This window comes from Balaenoptera ricei, chromosome 6 (assembly GCF_028023285.1).
Source record: "Balaenoptera ricei isolate mBalRic1 chromosome 6, mBalRic1.hap2, whole genome shotgun sequence".
In the NCBI taxonomy this organism is placed as follows: domain Eukaryota; kingdom Metazoa; phylum Chordata; class Mammalia; order Artiodactyla; family Balaenopteridae; genus Balaenoptera; species Balaenoptera ricei.
In genome coordinates this window covers 88,479,104-88,496,812 of record NC_082644.1, presented here as the reverse complement: position 1 = coordinate 88,496,812, position 17,709 = coordinate 88,479,104, and the positions used below count along the sequence as shown (strand labels likewise).

The 17,709-nt window shown below is 49.5% G+C and overlaps 1 protein-coding gene across 1 annotated transcript; it reads left to right on the top strand.

The window, feature by feature from the left end:
* The first annotated feature begins 999 nt into the window (after positions 1–999).
* Positions 1,000–12,809, top strand: IGFBPL1 (insulin like growth factor binding protein like 1). Its single transcript, XM_059925121.1, has 4 exons — positions 1,000–1,447; positions 10,179–10,288; positions 10,922–11,038; positions 12,660–12,809. Exons 1-4 carry the CDS (start codon positions 1,000–1,002, stop codon positions 12,807–12,809), a joined length of 825 nt encoding a protein of 274 aa, XP_059781104.1.
* Positions 12,810–17,709: the final 4,900 nt, after the last annotated feature.

Sequence of the window (17,709 nt, the reverse complement as noted above, 5' to 3'; positions counted from 1 at the left end):
CACTGCGTCTTCCCAGCACGCACACCCCACTATGCCACAGATACGCGCTGCTTGTGCTCCAGGACATCAGAGCATTACTTGCAGTAGCAAAGTACTGAAAACAACTGGTTAAATAACTACGTTTTTGTGCAGTTAAACACTTTGCAAAGTTAAAATGTCCAAGGACAATCCAAAATGTATCACCATCTCATCACAGCCAAAGTCACTGCTGACTTTCAGATACACCATGACTTTATATAGCATTATGGCGGAAAAAAGCCAGTTAAACTCCACTCCATTGATTGTATTTACAAGACGGTCAGTTTCACAGATGGTAAGAGGTGGGGAAACGATGGGAAATACCGCGGGTAGAAAAACCAAGTGCAGAGTAATGTGTAGAGCATGCTTGTGTGTGTGTGTGTGTTTAAAGGGAGGGACTATGTAATCATACGTGGTTTTATAAACATACAAAATTCCTGGAAAGATACCCAAGAACCTGATAAAAGGTGTAGCCTCTTGAATCTGGGGGGTAGGATACTGGGTCATAGGGTGGAAGGGAAGCCCTCTTTTCATAGTTACATCCATTTTTAAACTTTGAAATTTTAAACTATATATTCCCTTTTTAAAATAAAACTTAGAAAACTACTAAATGCAAAATAAAATAAAAGAGCGCATCCTTCTGGATTAAGTGGAATAGTACTTGGAGCTAGCCTCGGATCCGGAGACCGTACATCCAATCGTTGCTCTACCAGAGCGACCTCGGGCAAGTTCCCGCCCCGAGTGGGTCTCCAAGAGCCCACTGGTTGCCGGAGAGCGGGTCTCAGAACACCCCTCCAGTTCGGAACCCGGGCCGGGTCAGGAGCCTACCCGGCCGCGCTAGTCCGGGGCCGAGCAGCCGAGTGCAGGAGCCCCGCGGTGCAGGCCCGGCCAATCAGCGGCCGCGAGGCGGGTGGGGTGGAGGCGCCGCGCTCGTTGAGCGGAGCTCGAGGCAGAGGCGCCACTGCCCTCCCAGAGCGGACCATGCCACGCTCACCCGTGCTCTTCCTGCTGCTCCTTCTGCTGCAGCCGCAGCCGGCACCGGGCCTCAGGCTCCGCGGCGCGGGCGGCCAGAGCCCCGAGTGCTATCCGTGCCGGCCGGAGCGCTGTCCCGAGCCCGCGCGCTGCCCCGCGCCCAGCATCGCGGCGCGCGACGAGTGCGGCTGCTGCGCGCGCTGCCTCGGCGCCGAGGGCGCGAGCTGCGGGGGGTGGGTCGGCGCGCGCTGCGGCCCCGGGCTGGTGTGCGCGAGCCGCGCCGCGGGGGCCGGGCCCGAGGGCACTGGGCTCTGCGTGTGCGCGCAGCGCGGCGCCGTCTGCGGCTCCGACGGCCGCTCGTACCCCAGCGTTTGCGCGCTGCGCCTGCGCGCCCGGCAGGTGCCCCGCGCGCACCACGGCCACCTGCACAAGGCGCGGGACGGACCCTGCGAATTTGGTGAGTCCGGCTTCTGCCCTGCACTAATGGGGCGGGTAAAGAAAGAGGGACCCCAACCCTCTGGGGGGTGAAGGATCACCCCGTGCACCGCGATGGACAGCACTGCACGGGCCTCAGTTTTCCCTCTGGGGTCAGTTTTTCCTTACCTGGCCAGTTACTTAAGGAGACCGCGGCAGGAATCCACATTCTGTACCCTTCCTTACCAAACCCATGAAGACACCAGCCACCGAGCTGGTCGTAATTTTGATGAGCCTGCTGTCCCTTTTGGTACTTAAGTAATTGCTGGTACAGTTATTTCCAGGCCTGGCATGTTTGCCTCCAGGAGACTGGGAGTTTGGGGAGCAAGGGGTTCCCACTGGGTCCAAATCCCTGGGGTCCGGCCTTACGTGGCAGGAGGTAGGTTGTTTGAATGAAGAGGGAGGGCAGATGGAGATGCTGGAGGAGGGGGAGCTAGAGCTCCAGACTGGGACTCAGGAGTCAGGGGATCAGAGCACCAGGACTCAGTGAGTTGTAGGGTGGGGCCCTGCTGGGAGTCTTGAGGAAGCTCCCACCCAGGACAGGTAAGACCTTGGGAGACCCAAGCTTTGAAAAGATTATGGTGCCATCAGGGGCAGACCCAGGTTTTGTGAGGCTAAGGCTTATATAATTTGGAGGGTCCCACTTTAAGTAATAGAAGATGATTAATTGCTTGGGACCTAGAAACATAAGCTTCATTCACATCACAATGAAACCATCTATGGGTGGCATCTTTGCTCACCCTCTATATGTAATTTTTAAAAAATCAAACAGAAATAAACCAAAATATCAGTATAGGGATGCCCAGCAAAGCACCCTGCTGGCCCATTAGGTTTTGGAGAAAAGCCCCTTGTCTAGGCTGCCTAGAGGGGCCAGGGGCGAGTTTAGGTGAGCTTGTGGCAGGAGAGTCCCAAGGAGCCCCAGCTTGGGGTTCTGGCCTGGGACTGGAGACCAAGTCCAGACCTAAATGTTTCAGTCAGTGTAATGACTTCAGCTCCAACAAGGAAGCCTTGGGGGCGGGGGACGGCCTTTTCCAGCTTTGGGAAATTTCTCGTATTATTTCCCCGCAAGCATCCCAGTTAGATGCCCTCAAGCCCAGGAGACCCAACGGGTTGTTGGAGATGAGGCAAGAAGGCCCCTGTCCCTGGAAACTTGGAAATAATGTGCTGCCCACTGGGGGGTCTGAGGCAGCCCCCAAAGCACAGGAAAGTCACCGCTGGCTGTTCCTGGTTGGGGCTCCCAGTGGAGGAGAGAGCTGGCTGGCGTTTCCCTGGCTGCAGCCTTGGGCTGCTTCCTTCCAGGGGCTGTGTCAGCCCCTGTGGAGCCACTGTAGAGGTTCCTCCACTTCAAACCTTTGTTTCTGCCCTGTGGCATTTAAACAGTCCTGTCTCCTTTCTTCTCATTCCTGTCACCCGCTTCTACAATCTGCTTTCCTCAGCAGTTAATTCACAGGCAGGTCTCTTTGTTTCCAGACAGGTAACACTTTCACTTCACATGCAGGAGACATGAGAAATGCTGACCAGGTCCCCAGACTCTAACCGATGCTGATGGTCTCAGATGATTCCTCCCTGGGCTGGTATTCTGTTCCTAAGAGACAGCTGCCTTGAAGGCATTTAGACCAAATCTGATGTTAGGCAGAGGAAACTGAGACCCATGGGGCAGGGGACTCATCCAGGGTGATCTGTAAAGCCTGGCTAGCTTCCGGGTCCCCGGCACCCTATTCAGTACTGTTTCAGGACAGGACTTGATAGTGTTAAGTCAGGCAGGTGGCGGTTGCCATGGTTACCAGAGTGCAGCCAGATGGCAGATGGAAGCCCCATACCCCTAATTCATTGAAAATTACCAAATGACAAGTAAATGTGACAGCCCCTCCACTCTGATCTGTGGGCTCTGAGCCCACCCCAGGCACAGGCCCTGGGAGTAAAGATGTGCACGGGGCCAAACAGAGGCAATTCAGAAGCTGCTCTTAATGATCCCATTAGTGACAGGCGTCGGGCCTCCCCAGAATTTAGCTCTCCTTCCCTACCAGCGACTGTGTCATCAGCCACTATCCAGACCCCGGCACTGTTTTCCCATCTCGTTTTGTCCTGAAATGTTTGTGTAGCCCCCCTGCCCTTGTGTCCTGGTGAAGCATGAAGGTGTGGACGGGGGATCTTTTCCAGCCAGGGAAGGCGGCACCTCATTCTGTGCTGCCCTCAAGCCATCCTTTATCCAGACGACTTGGCAGGAGCACTTTTTAACAATGCCCCTGGGGACCTCGCTTGAAGGGAAACAGACTGAGTCAGAGCAGCAGCTGTTCTGCTTCAATATTGGTAATAAAATCACCCCTCCTTGGTCCTCACCTGTGCCTTCAATAAGCAAGCACCTGAGTTTAACGGAATGCGGCCTCCGTAAATATTAGGTTCCAGCAGTGTGGGAAGTGTTCTTACCCATGCCTCTGAGGGGCATTTGGAAACAGTTTTCAGGCTTCAATTCTGACCTTTTCTCCTACTCTCTGAAACGCCCCAAAATGCTAATAATGAGAGTAATCCTTTGATCAACACGCATATATTGAAGACCCACTATGTTCCCACATAAGAATAATTCATTGCTGTTAGAAATCGCTTTTGCATTCCATCTTCTTCCTTGATTTTTACAACTACCCTGGCCAGGTCTCACTCCCATTTAATAGAAGGGCAAACTGAGGCAGGCAGAAGAGAATTCCCTGGAGCCACATGGCTAGTTACCAGCTGAGGTGGGGCTCCAGCCTGAGTTTTCCTGGCTGTTTTCAGATGGGGCCATGCACCTCTAGCCCTCTGGCAACCTGATTAGGAAGGTGCTGCAAATTGGCTACCCTTGAATCTTCAGGGTTTCTCAGTCTGAATCCACCTTCCTTTTTTCCCCCAAGGCTTGTTGCTGGTTCCTCTGTTTAGCACCAGGTGATGGCTCCTGAGAGGAACAGGTATAGCTTCACAGAAGGGGAGGCATCTGAGAGGAGCCTTGAAGGATGGGTAGAAAATTCCTGGGTTGAGAAGGGGGGAGGGGGAGGCACAGCATGAACGAATACAAGGAGGTAGGAGATCCTGGGGCGAGTGTGAACAGTGGACCCGTGGGCAGTACCCAGTGGGATGGCTGGCAGAGGAGATGATACCCAGAAGTAGTCTGGGGCTGGCTTATTGCAGACCTTGAGTGCCATGCTGCAGGGTGACGCTTCATTCTGTACTGAGTTACTAGTTCCATTTCTCAACGGTAAGGTGGCATGGCGTTGTCGTTACTGTTATTATCAGTAACAATACTGTAATTGTTATTGTTACCATTACTTTAAAAGGCTGCTTTGGGGGAATTCCCTGGTGGTCCAGTGGTTAGGACTCCACGCTTCCACTGAAGGGGGGCATGGGTTCGATCCCTGGTCGGGGAACTAAGATCCCGCATGCCACGCAGCGAGGCCAAAAATAAGTAAAATAAAATAAAAGGCTGCTTTGTTCCATGTATGCACCCTGACTGTTTGCTAGCATTGGGAGGAGGTTGGGATCCTGCAGAAAGCAGGCTGAGGTCGTGTTTTGAATGCTGCATTAAATAGGAACGGGGTCCCGTGCCAGTGCCCATGAGGGCACTGAGCCCCTGAAGCTTCAGTGAGCTCTCGAGATCCGAAATCTTAGAAAATTCGCCTCGGTTGAAATTCCAGCTGCACTTAGAAACCTCAGTCTGTGCAAGGCATGTGTTACCAGGTAACCAGGAGAGGCATCGAATACCACTTTGTGAGAGGGACAAAGAAGGGGGGGCCTCATGCTCAAAAGCCTTTCATGCCGAGGGAGGGGGCTTGAGGCATAGGCTGCAGGGAGCCGGATTAAGCTGTTTCTGGTTCCACATCCTAACATGACTATTAGCATAAATTATCAGGGCTGTTCATTGTGTTGATTATTAAAGTCTTTGGCTGTGTGCTTTTTTCATATGAGCAGATGGGTTCCTGGGGGATGACTTTTGATATTCTTTCCTTCCCGAGCACCATTAACTTTAAAGAAATCTCAGAGGCATTAAGGAAGATCTTTCATTCCAGCCATCAAAGACACTCAGTTGACGGGGTTGGGGGACAGATCCCCACACACTTAGCAATATCGATCCCTTTCATTTGTATAGATCCACACGGTTAATAACACAGTCACATTCATTCTCTCCCTTCACCGTGGAGGATGTAGGGCCACAGTCATTATCCTCATTTGCAGATAAGGAGGAAATTGTTAGCAACTTGCCCAATGGTTAGCGACCAGGCCCCCGGGCATTTGAGTTTCCCTTGGTACTATTTTGCCCACCCCCAGTGCCCACCTGGGTGACTATTCTGTTACCTGATGGGTGGGTTTGTGCCATCCTAGCATTTCCAGGGCTGTTGCTGACATAAGCAGAAGGAAACAAGTGTTTAGCAAGGAAGAACTAGGGAGACGAAGCTGGCACATTCACAGACCCGGCTGACCAGACACCATCCTCCCTCCTGAAAGCCACATGACTCTTGCCAAAGGCAGGTAGAAAGGAGAGCCCTGGCTCTTCCAGGAGTGTGGCAGCTCGGGCAGCAGTAAGGTGAGAGGCTGTGCCCCGGGCTCGCCAGAGTCAGGGCTATGGGCCACGGCCTCTGGAGCCTTCAGGCAGGGCCCACCGATAGGCCCACTCACCAGAGGCCAATAGAGGGTCTTGAGCCGGCAAGGCATCTTCGAGGATACTACACTTTGGGGTAGCACAACCTACGGGGTCCTCAGGTCCCTCCATGGAAGCCTTTTACACTTGGCGAGAGGTCTTGTGACTGTCCTCACAACAGCCTATGTGGAGGGCACAGTGGAGAGAATAGACTCCTGTGCCCATTTTAAAGAAGAAACTGGAGTGTGGCAGAGACAGGATTGAACCTGCCTGTGGTAGTCATATGTGGAGGACCCTAGCGCCACACTCAAATGAGCCCTTGGGGACAGTAAGACTGGGAATGTCCTGCCAGGGTTAAGGACACATTGCCCATTTAATGGTATCTTCACAAGAGCTGTTCCCTGGGGTGATTATGGAGAGTTTCATTTCTGTGCAGAAAAGAGTAAACATAGCAGGCCTGAGACTGTTATCCTTAGAAAGCCCCGCTGGCGAGGTTGACCCTTGGCTGGTGTCCGAGAATTTGGATGTGGGGAGGCTTCCCACCATTTCCAGAACTGATAAGAGGAGCTCACTGTACAAACAGCATGGTTTATGCTGCACACCTTTCCTTCTGCGAGTCTGGAATTTTGGTACATAGGAGGCAGAGGCTGCCTGAGGGACCGGACCCCAATAAAAACCCTGGGCACTGAATGTCTAGTGAGCTTCCCTAGTAGAGGGCATGCCACACGTGTTGTCACAGGTCGTTGCTGGGGAATTAGGCACATCCTGTGCGACTCCACTGGGAGAGGCTCCTGAAAGTGTGCTCCTGGTTTCCCGGGTCTTTGCCCCATGAGCCTCTTTTCCCTCTGCTGAGTTGCTTTGTCTCTGTTTGTTGTAATAAATCCCAGCTGTGAGTAAACTGTGCCGAGTCCTGTGAGTCCTTGTAGCAAATCATTGATCCTGGGACTTATCTTGGGGGCTCCCCACACAATCCCTAAGGAACTCTTTCTTATTCTGGAATGGAGTCCATATGGCTAACAAATGTTTCACTTTAAAAATCCACGTGGAATTAATGGAATCAGCGTGCCTGGGTTTGCATCGTCACTCCTCCAGGTGCTTCACCTTTCTGAGCCTTGGATTTCTCATCTGTAAAGTGGGGCTAAAAGCACCTACTTCACAGGGCTGGTGTGAGGATGAAAGGAGTAGCAGACATGGAAGTGTCATTTCAGGAGAAGGCAGGATGGTGTGGGACAGAGCTCAGAGCTAGACCGCTGGGCTCACGGGCTCACAGCCTCACCCTGCTGTTTAAGACTGGGTAACCCTGGCTAGCTCCCCCAGCTGGCAGCTGGGGAGATTACTGGAAGGATCGAATGGCTTAAGCCTGTAAGCAGAAGGGTGGTATTATTACCATTAATACTATCATGATAATGATGACTGATTGTGAAGAGCTATTATGGATAAAAATATTTTAAATTTAAAATCAGATATGTTAAAAACAGATTAAGCAACATGAGGACATTTTTCAAGATAACTGAACAATGCTATATCTTGGGTATGGTGGTGGTTACACAGTGTATGCATTTGTCAAAACTTAGAACTGTATACTAGAAGGAATGAATGTACTGTATGTACATTTAAAAAGAAATCAAAATTTGAACGTCACTTTATCACCAAAAGCAGGGGGCTCTTTTGGAAAAGAAGTGCTATTTTCTGCCTTGAAATTAGTGGCAAAGGCAGTATTTCCAAGATGGTCTTTCTTAATTGTAGTTATGGAAAAAGAGGGAAATGCAAAGAGAGAGAAAGATGAAATGTGATTTACTGGCTTATTCATTTAGGCCTGAAAGGGATTGATGAAATCTCATTTAAAATTTATGACTCTACATGAAAGAAAGTAAAACATGTTGATTGAGTGTCCCTTTGGAATCTATTGAGGGCTTTGGAATAAGATGCAGTTCTGATTGTTCCCACAGCGAGCCATTTGACGACTGGTTTGGGCTCCAAAGGACGTAATATTGGCAGGAGGATGTGAATAAATTAGACTTTCTTTGTCGTCCATTGCAGATGGGGCTCCGCCAGAGAGCAGCGGTGCTGTGGTTCTTTGTAGCGGTCGGCAGGTGGCTGGGTCACGTTGGGCAATGTTAGAAGCCTAGAACCTTGGTTCATTCAGGGGACTGGCTACACTCGGGGCTGTGGGTAGCGGTGTGGTGCTTGGAGGGCGTTCAATTGGTCACAGCTGAAGGAGTGAGCTGATCAGGCTGAGGGGGAAGAAAGCAGCCTGGGGGTGAGGAGGGCAGGGTCTGTATTCAACTCACTGGAAGCCATTTGAGGCACCCAGGGTGCTGTGGGGCTCCTGAGGGCAGCCCTGGGATAAATAGGTGGGAGTTACAGGAGGTGGGTTTTAGCTCCAGGTGAGAACAAGCTTTCTTACCAGCAGAGCCAAGGATGGAAGGACCTGGCTTCATAGGTAGTGAGCTCTCCATCACTGGGGGCATGCAAGTGAAGGCTAGATGAGCCCATCACAGACAGTCAGGCACATGCTCTTGGGGAGTTGGGCCCCTCCAGTTTGAGACTCCATAGCTCTAAGACACTTTCCCAGAGATTTTTTGGCACCAGTTTGACAGGGTCTGCTTCCCAGTCTGTCTGGAGGGGCCAGGCCAGTCTCATTTCTGCGCCCCTTCACTCCTTCCCTCCATGCTCTTGCTCCAGCCTTCTGTCTTTCTCCCTTTGTTCTCCTTTTTCATTGCAGCCCCACCTAGGTGGGCGAGGGCCCTTTCCCTCTCCAAGGCTGGCCTGTGGAGGGCTGCAGGGATGTCCATGAGTCCCCAGGTGAAGCCCCAAGAGTCGTGAACTCTGCATTTTGATGGCCCAAGGGTGAATGTGTTTGCTCTTTTATTTGTCATGTGTTTCTTCGTGGAGTCATCTGTTTAACAGGCCTACCCTGCCCCCCACTTGCATATTGTGTTAACTCAAACCCTCAAGTTTCACACTCATCACGTGGTAAGATCAGCTCAACAGCCCTGTGAAGCAGGGGTATTATCCCCTTCTTACAGACAGCAAACCTGAGTCGAGAGCATACTCCCCACCAAGCCTCCACATTGCGCCCTGCCCAAGACCCCACGTGGCCAGCTGCGAGGGTGGGTCTGTGAGACGAGATGAAGCACCTGCACTGCAAGGCAGGGGGGGTTTCAGCAAGTCAAAGGGGGCAGACCCCCTGGTCCTGGACTAGGACACACCCCCAGGCCCTCAGGATGGGGAGCTGGGGGTGCACTCCACGTAGAGGGAAGGCAGGGCAGGGCAGGGCAGGGCAGGCAGGTACGCTGAGGGCCGGATGGAGGGCCTGAAAGCTGAGGCAGTTGGACTTGATTCTTTTAGTTCCAGTGTGAGTAGAGCAGGTGCCAGGCACAGGGAGAAGGGCAGAGTGTGGGGTATCAGCTAAGAATGTCTAACTCAAACGCCACATGCTCTCCTGTCCCACCCAGCGAGCCCACACCCACCCTGGCAGCCTAGCACCACATTGCCGGATTCCCTGATTTACCTTTCTCCATGCAGCGAGGCTCGGTGTCCATGCCTGCAGTCTTGCCCTCGGGGATGGGGATGGGAAGGTGTGTGGAGCCTGTGATATGCAAATGAGCATCTTGAACCGCAGGGGGTCTCAGCAGGGGGTGAGGGCAGCTGTTCTGCGTGGCGTTATTCTTTGAAATGCCCTCCATGCGGAAGGAGAAAAGCCCATCTGGTAGAAGACTCTGCCGTGGGTGAAGTGACGCCAGCCCCTCCCGGAGCCTGGCGCACTGTCGTGTAGCTGAGCTGTAAGCAGATGGCAGCTGGGGTCCTGGAAGGGATCCTGGGAGGGAGTGTGATGAGACCACAGACAGACGTGCTGGGCGACTTTGAGAAGTCGCCTTCCTCTCTGGATCCCTGTTTTCCTGTTGGTAGAACAAAGGCAATGTAGGAGGAAACAAGTAGGCATCCTTCCAGGTCTAAGAAAACTCTCTTCTATGATTCCTTGCCTATGAGTGTGTCCTTTCTGTGGGGAGCTCTCATCTGCCCCAACATGCTCTCTGCAGGCAGGGTATCTTAGATGTGGGGGGCTTGATCAGGGTCAAGGTTGTCTTCCCTTGTCTTCTTCTCCCAGCTCCTGTGGTCATCACTCCACCCCGGAGTGTTCACAACGTCACCGGGGCACAGGCGTCCCTGTCCTGTGAGGTGAGAGCTGTGCCTGCCCCAGTTGTCACATGGAGGAAGGTATTTATATCCAAGAACTTCTCTCTGTGTGTGTTTTGGGGGGGCGTATAAATGTTTTTTAAGGGTGTTTTGTGTGTTTATATGTGAATTGGAGGATTAAAAAAAAACTTATGTTCCACTCCTCTGCCTCCAGATTTATGCCTCAAAACTTTTACCCCAAACCTCTCCCCAGAGAAGGGGTGTTGCCATTTGCTCCCTCTGCCACTTAGCTGTCCAGGAAGTTCTGCTGTTTATCTAGCCTAGGTCAGCTGGGATGAAGTTAGAGCTTCCTTCACTGGATCTGGGTTTTAGAAAGACTTGGCTGGTGGCAAATGACCCAATCCTATTCCAAAACTAGATCTTTCTGCAGCTCAGTTTTTGAGGGACTGGCATATGTTGTCCCCTTATCTCAACAGCCCTGAGAAAGGCAATGAAATTCTGATAGTGGTGGTGTCTACATCTTCGCTGTCCAGCAGGGGGCACTGTCTGTACATACATTCAGTAGGAAGAAACTGGCATTTAATAGGAATAAGAGATACTAGGGTCTCAGCCTTCAAGTCAGCAGGAGAGTGAAGACAACGAGGGTGTCTGTGGGGTGGTCCTTATCCAGAAATGCTTTTTCTAAATCACTCCTGGTTTTTCTGTCCTCTGTAGGTCACACGGTCTCCTGAGGGCACCCAGGTGCTGAAGGACCTGCCTGGGGACCACGTCAATATAGCTGTCCACGTGCAAGGGGGCCCTTCTGACCACGCAGCCACAGCCTGGGTTTTGGTGAGTATCTCGTTTGTTTAGGATTATTGGCTATTATTGACTGGCCCTTATAAAGCACCTTTTATATTTCTATAACATGTTACACCTTTCAAATATTCTGATCCATTTCTCCTTGGACTCTACAGTAACTGAGAGGAAAGCAGGGCAGGTAGTATAACCCCTGAGAGCAGAAGTGATCTTCAGAGGTAGGCAGAATTATGGCCCCGGAAAGATGTCTATGTGCTAATCCCTGTAACTGGTGGATATGGTATGCTGTGTGGCAAGAGGGGAATAAGGATGGAATTAAAGTTGTTAATCAGCTGACTTTAATAAAGTTATCCTGGGTTATCTGGGTGGACCCGATATAATCACAAGAGTCCTTTAAACGTGGAAGAGGGAGGCAGGAGAGAGAGCCAGAGAGATGGCAGTGTCAGAAGACATGAACTACTGTTGCTGGCTTTGAAGATGCAAGAGGGGGCCACAGGCCAAGGACTGCAGGCAGCCTCTAGAATGCTTCTCTTAGGGCTTCTAGAAAGAAGGCAACCCTGCTGATACCTTGGGTTAGCCCACTGAGACCCATTCGGACTTCTGACCTCAAGAACTGTAGATAATAAATTTGTGTTGTCTTAAGCCATTAAGCGTGTGGTCATTTGCAACAGCAGCCATAGGAAGCTAATACACTTGCCTGAGACCACATGGCTGATAAAGAGGGAAGATGGCACATTTGCATCCTCCTCCAGGGCTCTTCTATGCCACGTGCAGCAGTTTGGCTGAGAAGAGGGAATGCCCTGTGTTTGAAAGGGCGATGGAGTGACGAGATGGGGGCCCGCGTGGGGCTAGTTACCCTACCTCTCAGAGCTTCAGCGTCCACAACCATAAAAAGAGGGCCTTGGACTGGACCATGTCTAGTGACCCTAACAGTCTGTGACTTACCTGTGAGTTTCCTGTAATGTGAGGATAACGATGCTCCGCCTTCAGCCACCATGGGATCCAAACGAGATGGGGTGCACAAACCCTCTCCAGTCGGTAGTGACTCACACTTGAGAGAAGCTGTTACGACGAGAGAAAGCAAGAGAGGAGGGAGCTGCTGTGGATCTCCTCTGCAGGGGCGTGAGACGGGCTCTTGAGGGTGTCCTCCTCATTCCACCCCCATCTCGGCCAGCTTGGGCAACTTCTCCACCCAGCTCAGAGACTCAGAATGCAGTTGGGTCCATGGCTTTTTCACATAAAGTGTATTCCCCCCCTTTTATTACAAGGAGAGGCGGGGGAAGGTTGTCTCTGGTGTTATCTTGTAAAGGCTGCCTCCATTGGGAGCATTTGTGAGCTATTCCGTGGTCAGTAGAGTTTTGTTCTTTTAGTTTGCAGTATTTTCCTTGGAATCTATACCTATCACCTTCAATAAAAGGACCAGGTAGCTCACAGTAAAAGGCAGAAATGCAGAGAAGACATTAAAACGAGAGCCAGGATACAGAAGGTACTGAGAAGGAAGTTTAACTCTTTCTCGGCAGCCAAGGCAAGAAGAGAAATAGAGGGTGAGCTCTCTCACTTTGAAAAGGAGTAAGTGTTCAGACTCATTAAGAACTAAATAAGTGATTTTGCTGTGCCATATATGACTGTACAAACTTGCCTGTTTAACTTCTAGATCAACCCTCTGAGGAAGGAAGACGAGGGGGTGTACCAGTGCCATTCAGCCAACGCGGTAGGGGAGGCCCAGTCGCACGGCACAGTCACCGTGGTGGATCGGAGCCAGTACAGAGCCGCCCGCTTCCCGGGTCCAGATGACCACATGTGAGGGGGTAATGTGCATGTTCCAAGTCATCTGCAGTATTTGTACACCTGTGTCACGCGAGATTGAGATGAGTCATAAGATGCATAATAAATAAGAAGAAAAATACATGAATCAAGGAAACCAGAGAAATGCAAACCAAGAGTAGGAACATATTAAAATTGGCAGGTAGACTCTGTGGTATGTTCTACACACGTATCACACTGGGCTTCCCACTGGCATGCAAAGTCAAGAGCTGTGAGTGTTATGGGTGTCCGTCAGGTGAAAAAGACCACCTATTTTTTTCTATTTCTCCAAGTCTGCCCAGTGAGGGTGCTAAGAGAGCAGACATGGTCACTATGACAGCACCCGGGTGAAAACACGCCCGCAAAGAAGACAGTCTGAGCTTCATAGGTCTATTCCTAGGTTCTTCCTTGTCTGTAGCTCTGCAAGTAGTTAGAGCTTCTAGAAACAGGGAGGAAAATGTAAGGTGTAAAATCGTCAAATAGGAATTCAGTGAGGAGATGGCTCTTAAAGTTGCCCTCCTGATACTTAACTTTTAGTTTTTTATATATGTGTATAGTTATATATATGTATCAAAAAGTCAAGTATCGAGACTTTTTGTCCTGTACACTTGTATGTATACTTCTGTATGTACATATGTGTGTATGTATGTTTCATGTTTTAAATATATGTATAATTTATAAGTACATATATTTATATTTTAAAAACAGAAATGATACCAGGGTATGAATATAGTCTATTATAAATGAGTTTTAAAAGGGGTCACAAAGAACCATGGAATTTTAATACCATTGCCACGGCCCAGTCCTTGAGTTCCGTCTACAACATGCAGAATTGGCCGGCTACTGCTTGCATACCTCCAGGGACACAGAGCTCACTACCACCAAACAACCATCTGTGGATTTTTCCAGTAGTTGAAAGCTCTTCCACATATTAAGCTGGAATCTGCCTCCCTGAAATGCCCATCCATTGGTCTTACATGTATTTCTTAGATCCCCACAGGCACCTCTGCTCCCCACCAGCACCACTCCTGGTTGGGGAGAGATTTAAAGTTAGGGGCATTTCCTCCACCTTCCATCTAACACATAGTTGACTATGACAGAGCAGGCTTTTTTTCTCTAATTCTTTTCCCTCTTTTCTTCTAGGGTCTTAGAAACATTGATTACAGGACGATGGAAAAGTCAAGTCATGGATCTTTTTTGCTTTGTGAAGAATTGGAAGAACTGTGTTTGTAGATAACCACTTTTGTATGTTTTTAAAAATTAGATGCAAACTAGATTCGTATACAGATGTAGTTTTTAGCAGCGCAAACATTGGGAAGACAGACTGCATGTAGCCTTTTTATACTTCTGAAATGAATAGCTCTGTGAGAATTCTTTTTTTAACTTCTCCCTCCGAGGGAAGGTCACGTTAGGTATATTTGTAATTCTAAAGGGCTGGACCGAGGCGTGTGTCAGCTGTGACTCTTTACCTCATTTGTCTAGGGCTGATTAGTGATTTAGTATGTGTTGTAGGAAGAGGGGGGAGGGTCCTGCTGTCCTCTGCCTGACCTCTCCAACTTTGCTGTGTGACCTGGTAGGTCCCTCCCTCTCTGGGCCTTGGTCTCTTCAGCTGTGAATGTGGTATTTGGACTGGATGTTACCCATGTCCCTTCAAACACTGCCATCCTGGAGTAAGATGGTCCTACAGAAAAAATATGGAAAGTGTAGTCTTAGCATTTTTTTAAAAATAATATTCCCTCAAAAACAAATGCCATTGCTTCATATGAAGGTGTAGACAGCTGTTATTCCTGCTGTATTCCCATTTTAAAGAGACTTAGTCCTAGATGGAACACTTAACCAGACTCAGGGCCCCTTGGCTGGGCATCTGGGGACCAAGATGTCCACTTATTAACAAGCCCAGCATTCTCTAACCAAGCTGGCAGTGGAGACCTGGCTTTTGGACATCAAATTGTAAAAATGGGGTCAACTGCTCTCTCTGGGCTGTGGAATTAGAGTGGAGTAGAATACATTTTACTTAGAGATGTTTTGACCTTACCCAGAAATAAAGCTTTCTTTCTTTTCTTTTAATCAAGAAAGAAAAAAGAATATTTAATATCTAGCCTAAAAAAATAGACCCCCTAGGTGACTAAAATTTTTTAAAATCAGAATTGGGATCTCACATGTGGATAGTTGTTAAATTTCAAGAAACACTGTTCTGTCTGTGGTCACTTCCCATCTCTGGGACGGCAGGCAGGATGAGCATTAATGTCCCTCCCCCTTTACAGATGAAGAAAACCAGGCTCCGAGAGTAAAGTGCATGCCTGAGGCCTGAAAGCCTCTGAGAAGGACTGGAGCTGAGGGCGCCCGGTCCTCTTTGGCACGCTTTCCACTCCATGGTGCTGCTTCTCAGAACAATCTCGTAACTATAGAAAGGAAGATGCTGCCAGTTCCACAGGTTTCAGGGATTCTCCTTAAGGTCCATCTCAACTTTTAAAGCAACATTCTCAAGCCGCTCACACTGGGCATTGCATTTTGGAGTCCTTTCTGGAATTGCATTTTCTGCCTTTAAGCCTGGCTGTTCCACATCTGAAATGCTGAGGTGGCATCACCCTGACAAACATAGCAGGAGGGTGGCCCAGGAATCCAGAAACATGAGGTCCATTTGGGAATTCACCCCTTTCTTTCTGGGTGACCCTGAGCAAGTCCCCTTCACTTTCTGGACCTCGATTCCTCATTTGAATAAGAAGGGAATGAAACTAGATGGGTGGTTTTCAAACTTTAAAACATTGGAACCCCTTCTTCGAATAAAGTCAAAATTGAAGTTGATCAAAAGAGAAGCTGTCCTTGTCTGTTGGAGGTTGGGCTTTCCAGGGGCTCTGCTCATGTCCCCTCCCTACTCGGCTCCCTCAAACCCCACGGCAGCGATTTCCGTATCTAAGTCTGCAGCTAATTCCTCTGTGATTTGAGTGGTTGGGAGATGGCTTGGGAAGAGACTTAGTGAAACCGTGTCAGAGGAATAGGGAACTGTAGAGAAGGTAGTAGAACAACATCATGCATCTGCTAATAAGCACATTCAGCAAAATCAGTTGAATCACCTCAAATTTGCCCAGTCAAAATTGGAGAGCTGGATGTGGACCCAAAGAGCAGGGTAGATGGAGCCCCGGGGTGACAGGGCTGAGCATCAGGACTGCAGGAGGCTGGGTGTAGCATCATAATGATGTATAAAAGATAATAATAATGTTACACTGTCTGAAGTTTTCACCAAAACCAAAAAGGTAGGTTAGCATGATTGTTCCAACCTAATGACTTTTCAACTGTGAGAGCCCCAAGACCTCTCAGAGGCTAAGCGAATGTATGCTGTGGCTTTTATCATTTGGAAACATGATGCCCTCAGAGCCTGTGTTTTCTACCCTATTTTCATAGATGTGATGATGTCACAGGACCCCTGCACTCTGAAAATAAATGTTTTTAGGGACAGTCTTCGTGGTCTCTGTCCTTGGAACGCTGCTGTAGGTGGGTCCAGGTCCCACTGATACTTCTCCGTCATCCCTTACGCATCTTGCCCTTTTTTTGCTTGCCCACATCAGCTACTGTCATCCGAATCGTCCTTACCTCTCACACCTGAGCTGTGGTTACAGTCGTACCTGGTCACCTTGCTTGCAATTTTTAACCAGCCCTAACTAATCATCTACTGCCAGCCTGATCCTTCTAACTCCCTCTGAACTGGTGTCTCCCACTGTATAAGCATTCTACTATTTAATTCATTCACTTAGATGTGCCCTCTGTTACCCCACATGCACACGGAACAGCATTCTCCAGAGGCGAGAGGGTGCAGACACTGGCAGTATGAAGGTGTGTGGGACCTGGGCCCTGCACTCAGGTGAGACTTGAGTGGGGATGAGTGGGACAAGGTTGCCATCCTGCCACACACCACAAGGTGTCTGCTTTGTGATCAGAGTAGGGGGAGATCAAGAAGACTTCCTGGAAGAGGAGAGCCATCTGAGCTGGGGATTGAAGTGATGTGGGAGATTCCAGGCTAGGGAAGTAGCACGTAAAAGGAGCAGGGGTGGAGAAGTGCAGTGTAGTTTGTGCATGGGGAGTAGTGACCAGTTGTGGTTGAGAGCTCTAGTGGCAGGTAGCAGGGTAGTTTTTGGCCACACCCCTAACTGCCATCAGAAGAGGTTGGACTTGATGCTATAAGAGGTGGGCCTGAATCTCAGTCGTCTGTTGTCAACCAGGTTATAACTAGGCTTGAGGAAGATAATCCAAAAGCTAGTGTTCAATCCCAAAGATATCCACTTTCCACCTTAAACAAGAAAGGGTAGTTTTTAGTCAAAATGGATTTTTTCTTCAAGTTTTAGGGTGAAATTAAGCCCATATCTTTAAAAAACATTGCCCTCCCCTCTCCCCCAGAGATGGATGATGCAGGAAAAATTAATAAGAGCGAGCAAACCATTTGACAATGAACAGTCTCCTATAATAAATTTCCTCATCCCCAGCCTTCGCAAGAGCCTCTTGAACATTAAATCAGAGAATGATTATTATGTGATATTTTAATTAATTAAGGGAAACTAAAGTGCCCTGGTGTCTGCAGCTGAATAATGAATTCAGAGCGTGGGGAGCCTATCACCAGGGCAGAACTGGATACACTTGCCCATGCTCAGCTCAAGCCGACACCTCTCTCCTGGAGCGTGAACTTTTTCACAGTCATGACTGCCTCTGAGTTCAGCATTAACTGCACCTGTGTCTCCTTTCACTATGGCTGTCTCTTTGTTTTCCTAAATCTCCCCCATGATATTAGGGAGTGGTTGGATGTCAGGGGAAGAGTAAAAATCATTAATGCTAGGGGATGGGGGGCAGGGAGCAGAAGCTTTTCTCATCTTCATTGGTAAACCCACCCACCACACACATCTACAGAGCAC

What these genes read in the sequence shown, in the direction of transcription:
- IGFBPL1 (XM_059925121.1), top strand. Translation starts at nt 1,000, where the DNA reads ATGCCACGCTCACCCGTGCTCTTCCTGCTGCTCCTTCTGCTGCAGCCG. An exon ending in CAGTTGTCACATGGAGGAAG is followed by an intron (nt 10,289 to 10,921) that starts GTATTTATATCC and finishes TGTCCTCTGTAG; the next exon opens with GTCACACGGTCTCCTGAGGG. An exon ending in CAGCCACAGCCTGGGTTTTG is followed by an intron (nt 11,039 to 12,659) that starts GTGAGTATCTCG and finishes TTTAACTTCTAG; the next exon opens with ATCAACCCTCTGAGGAAGGA.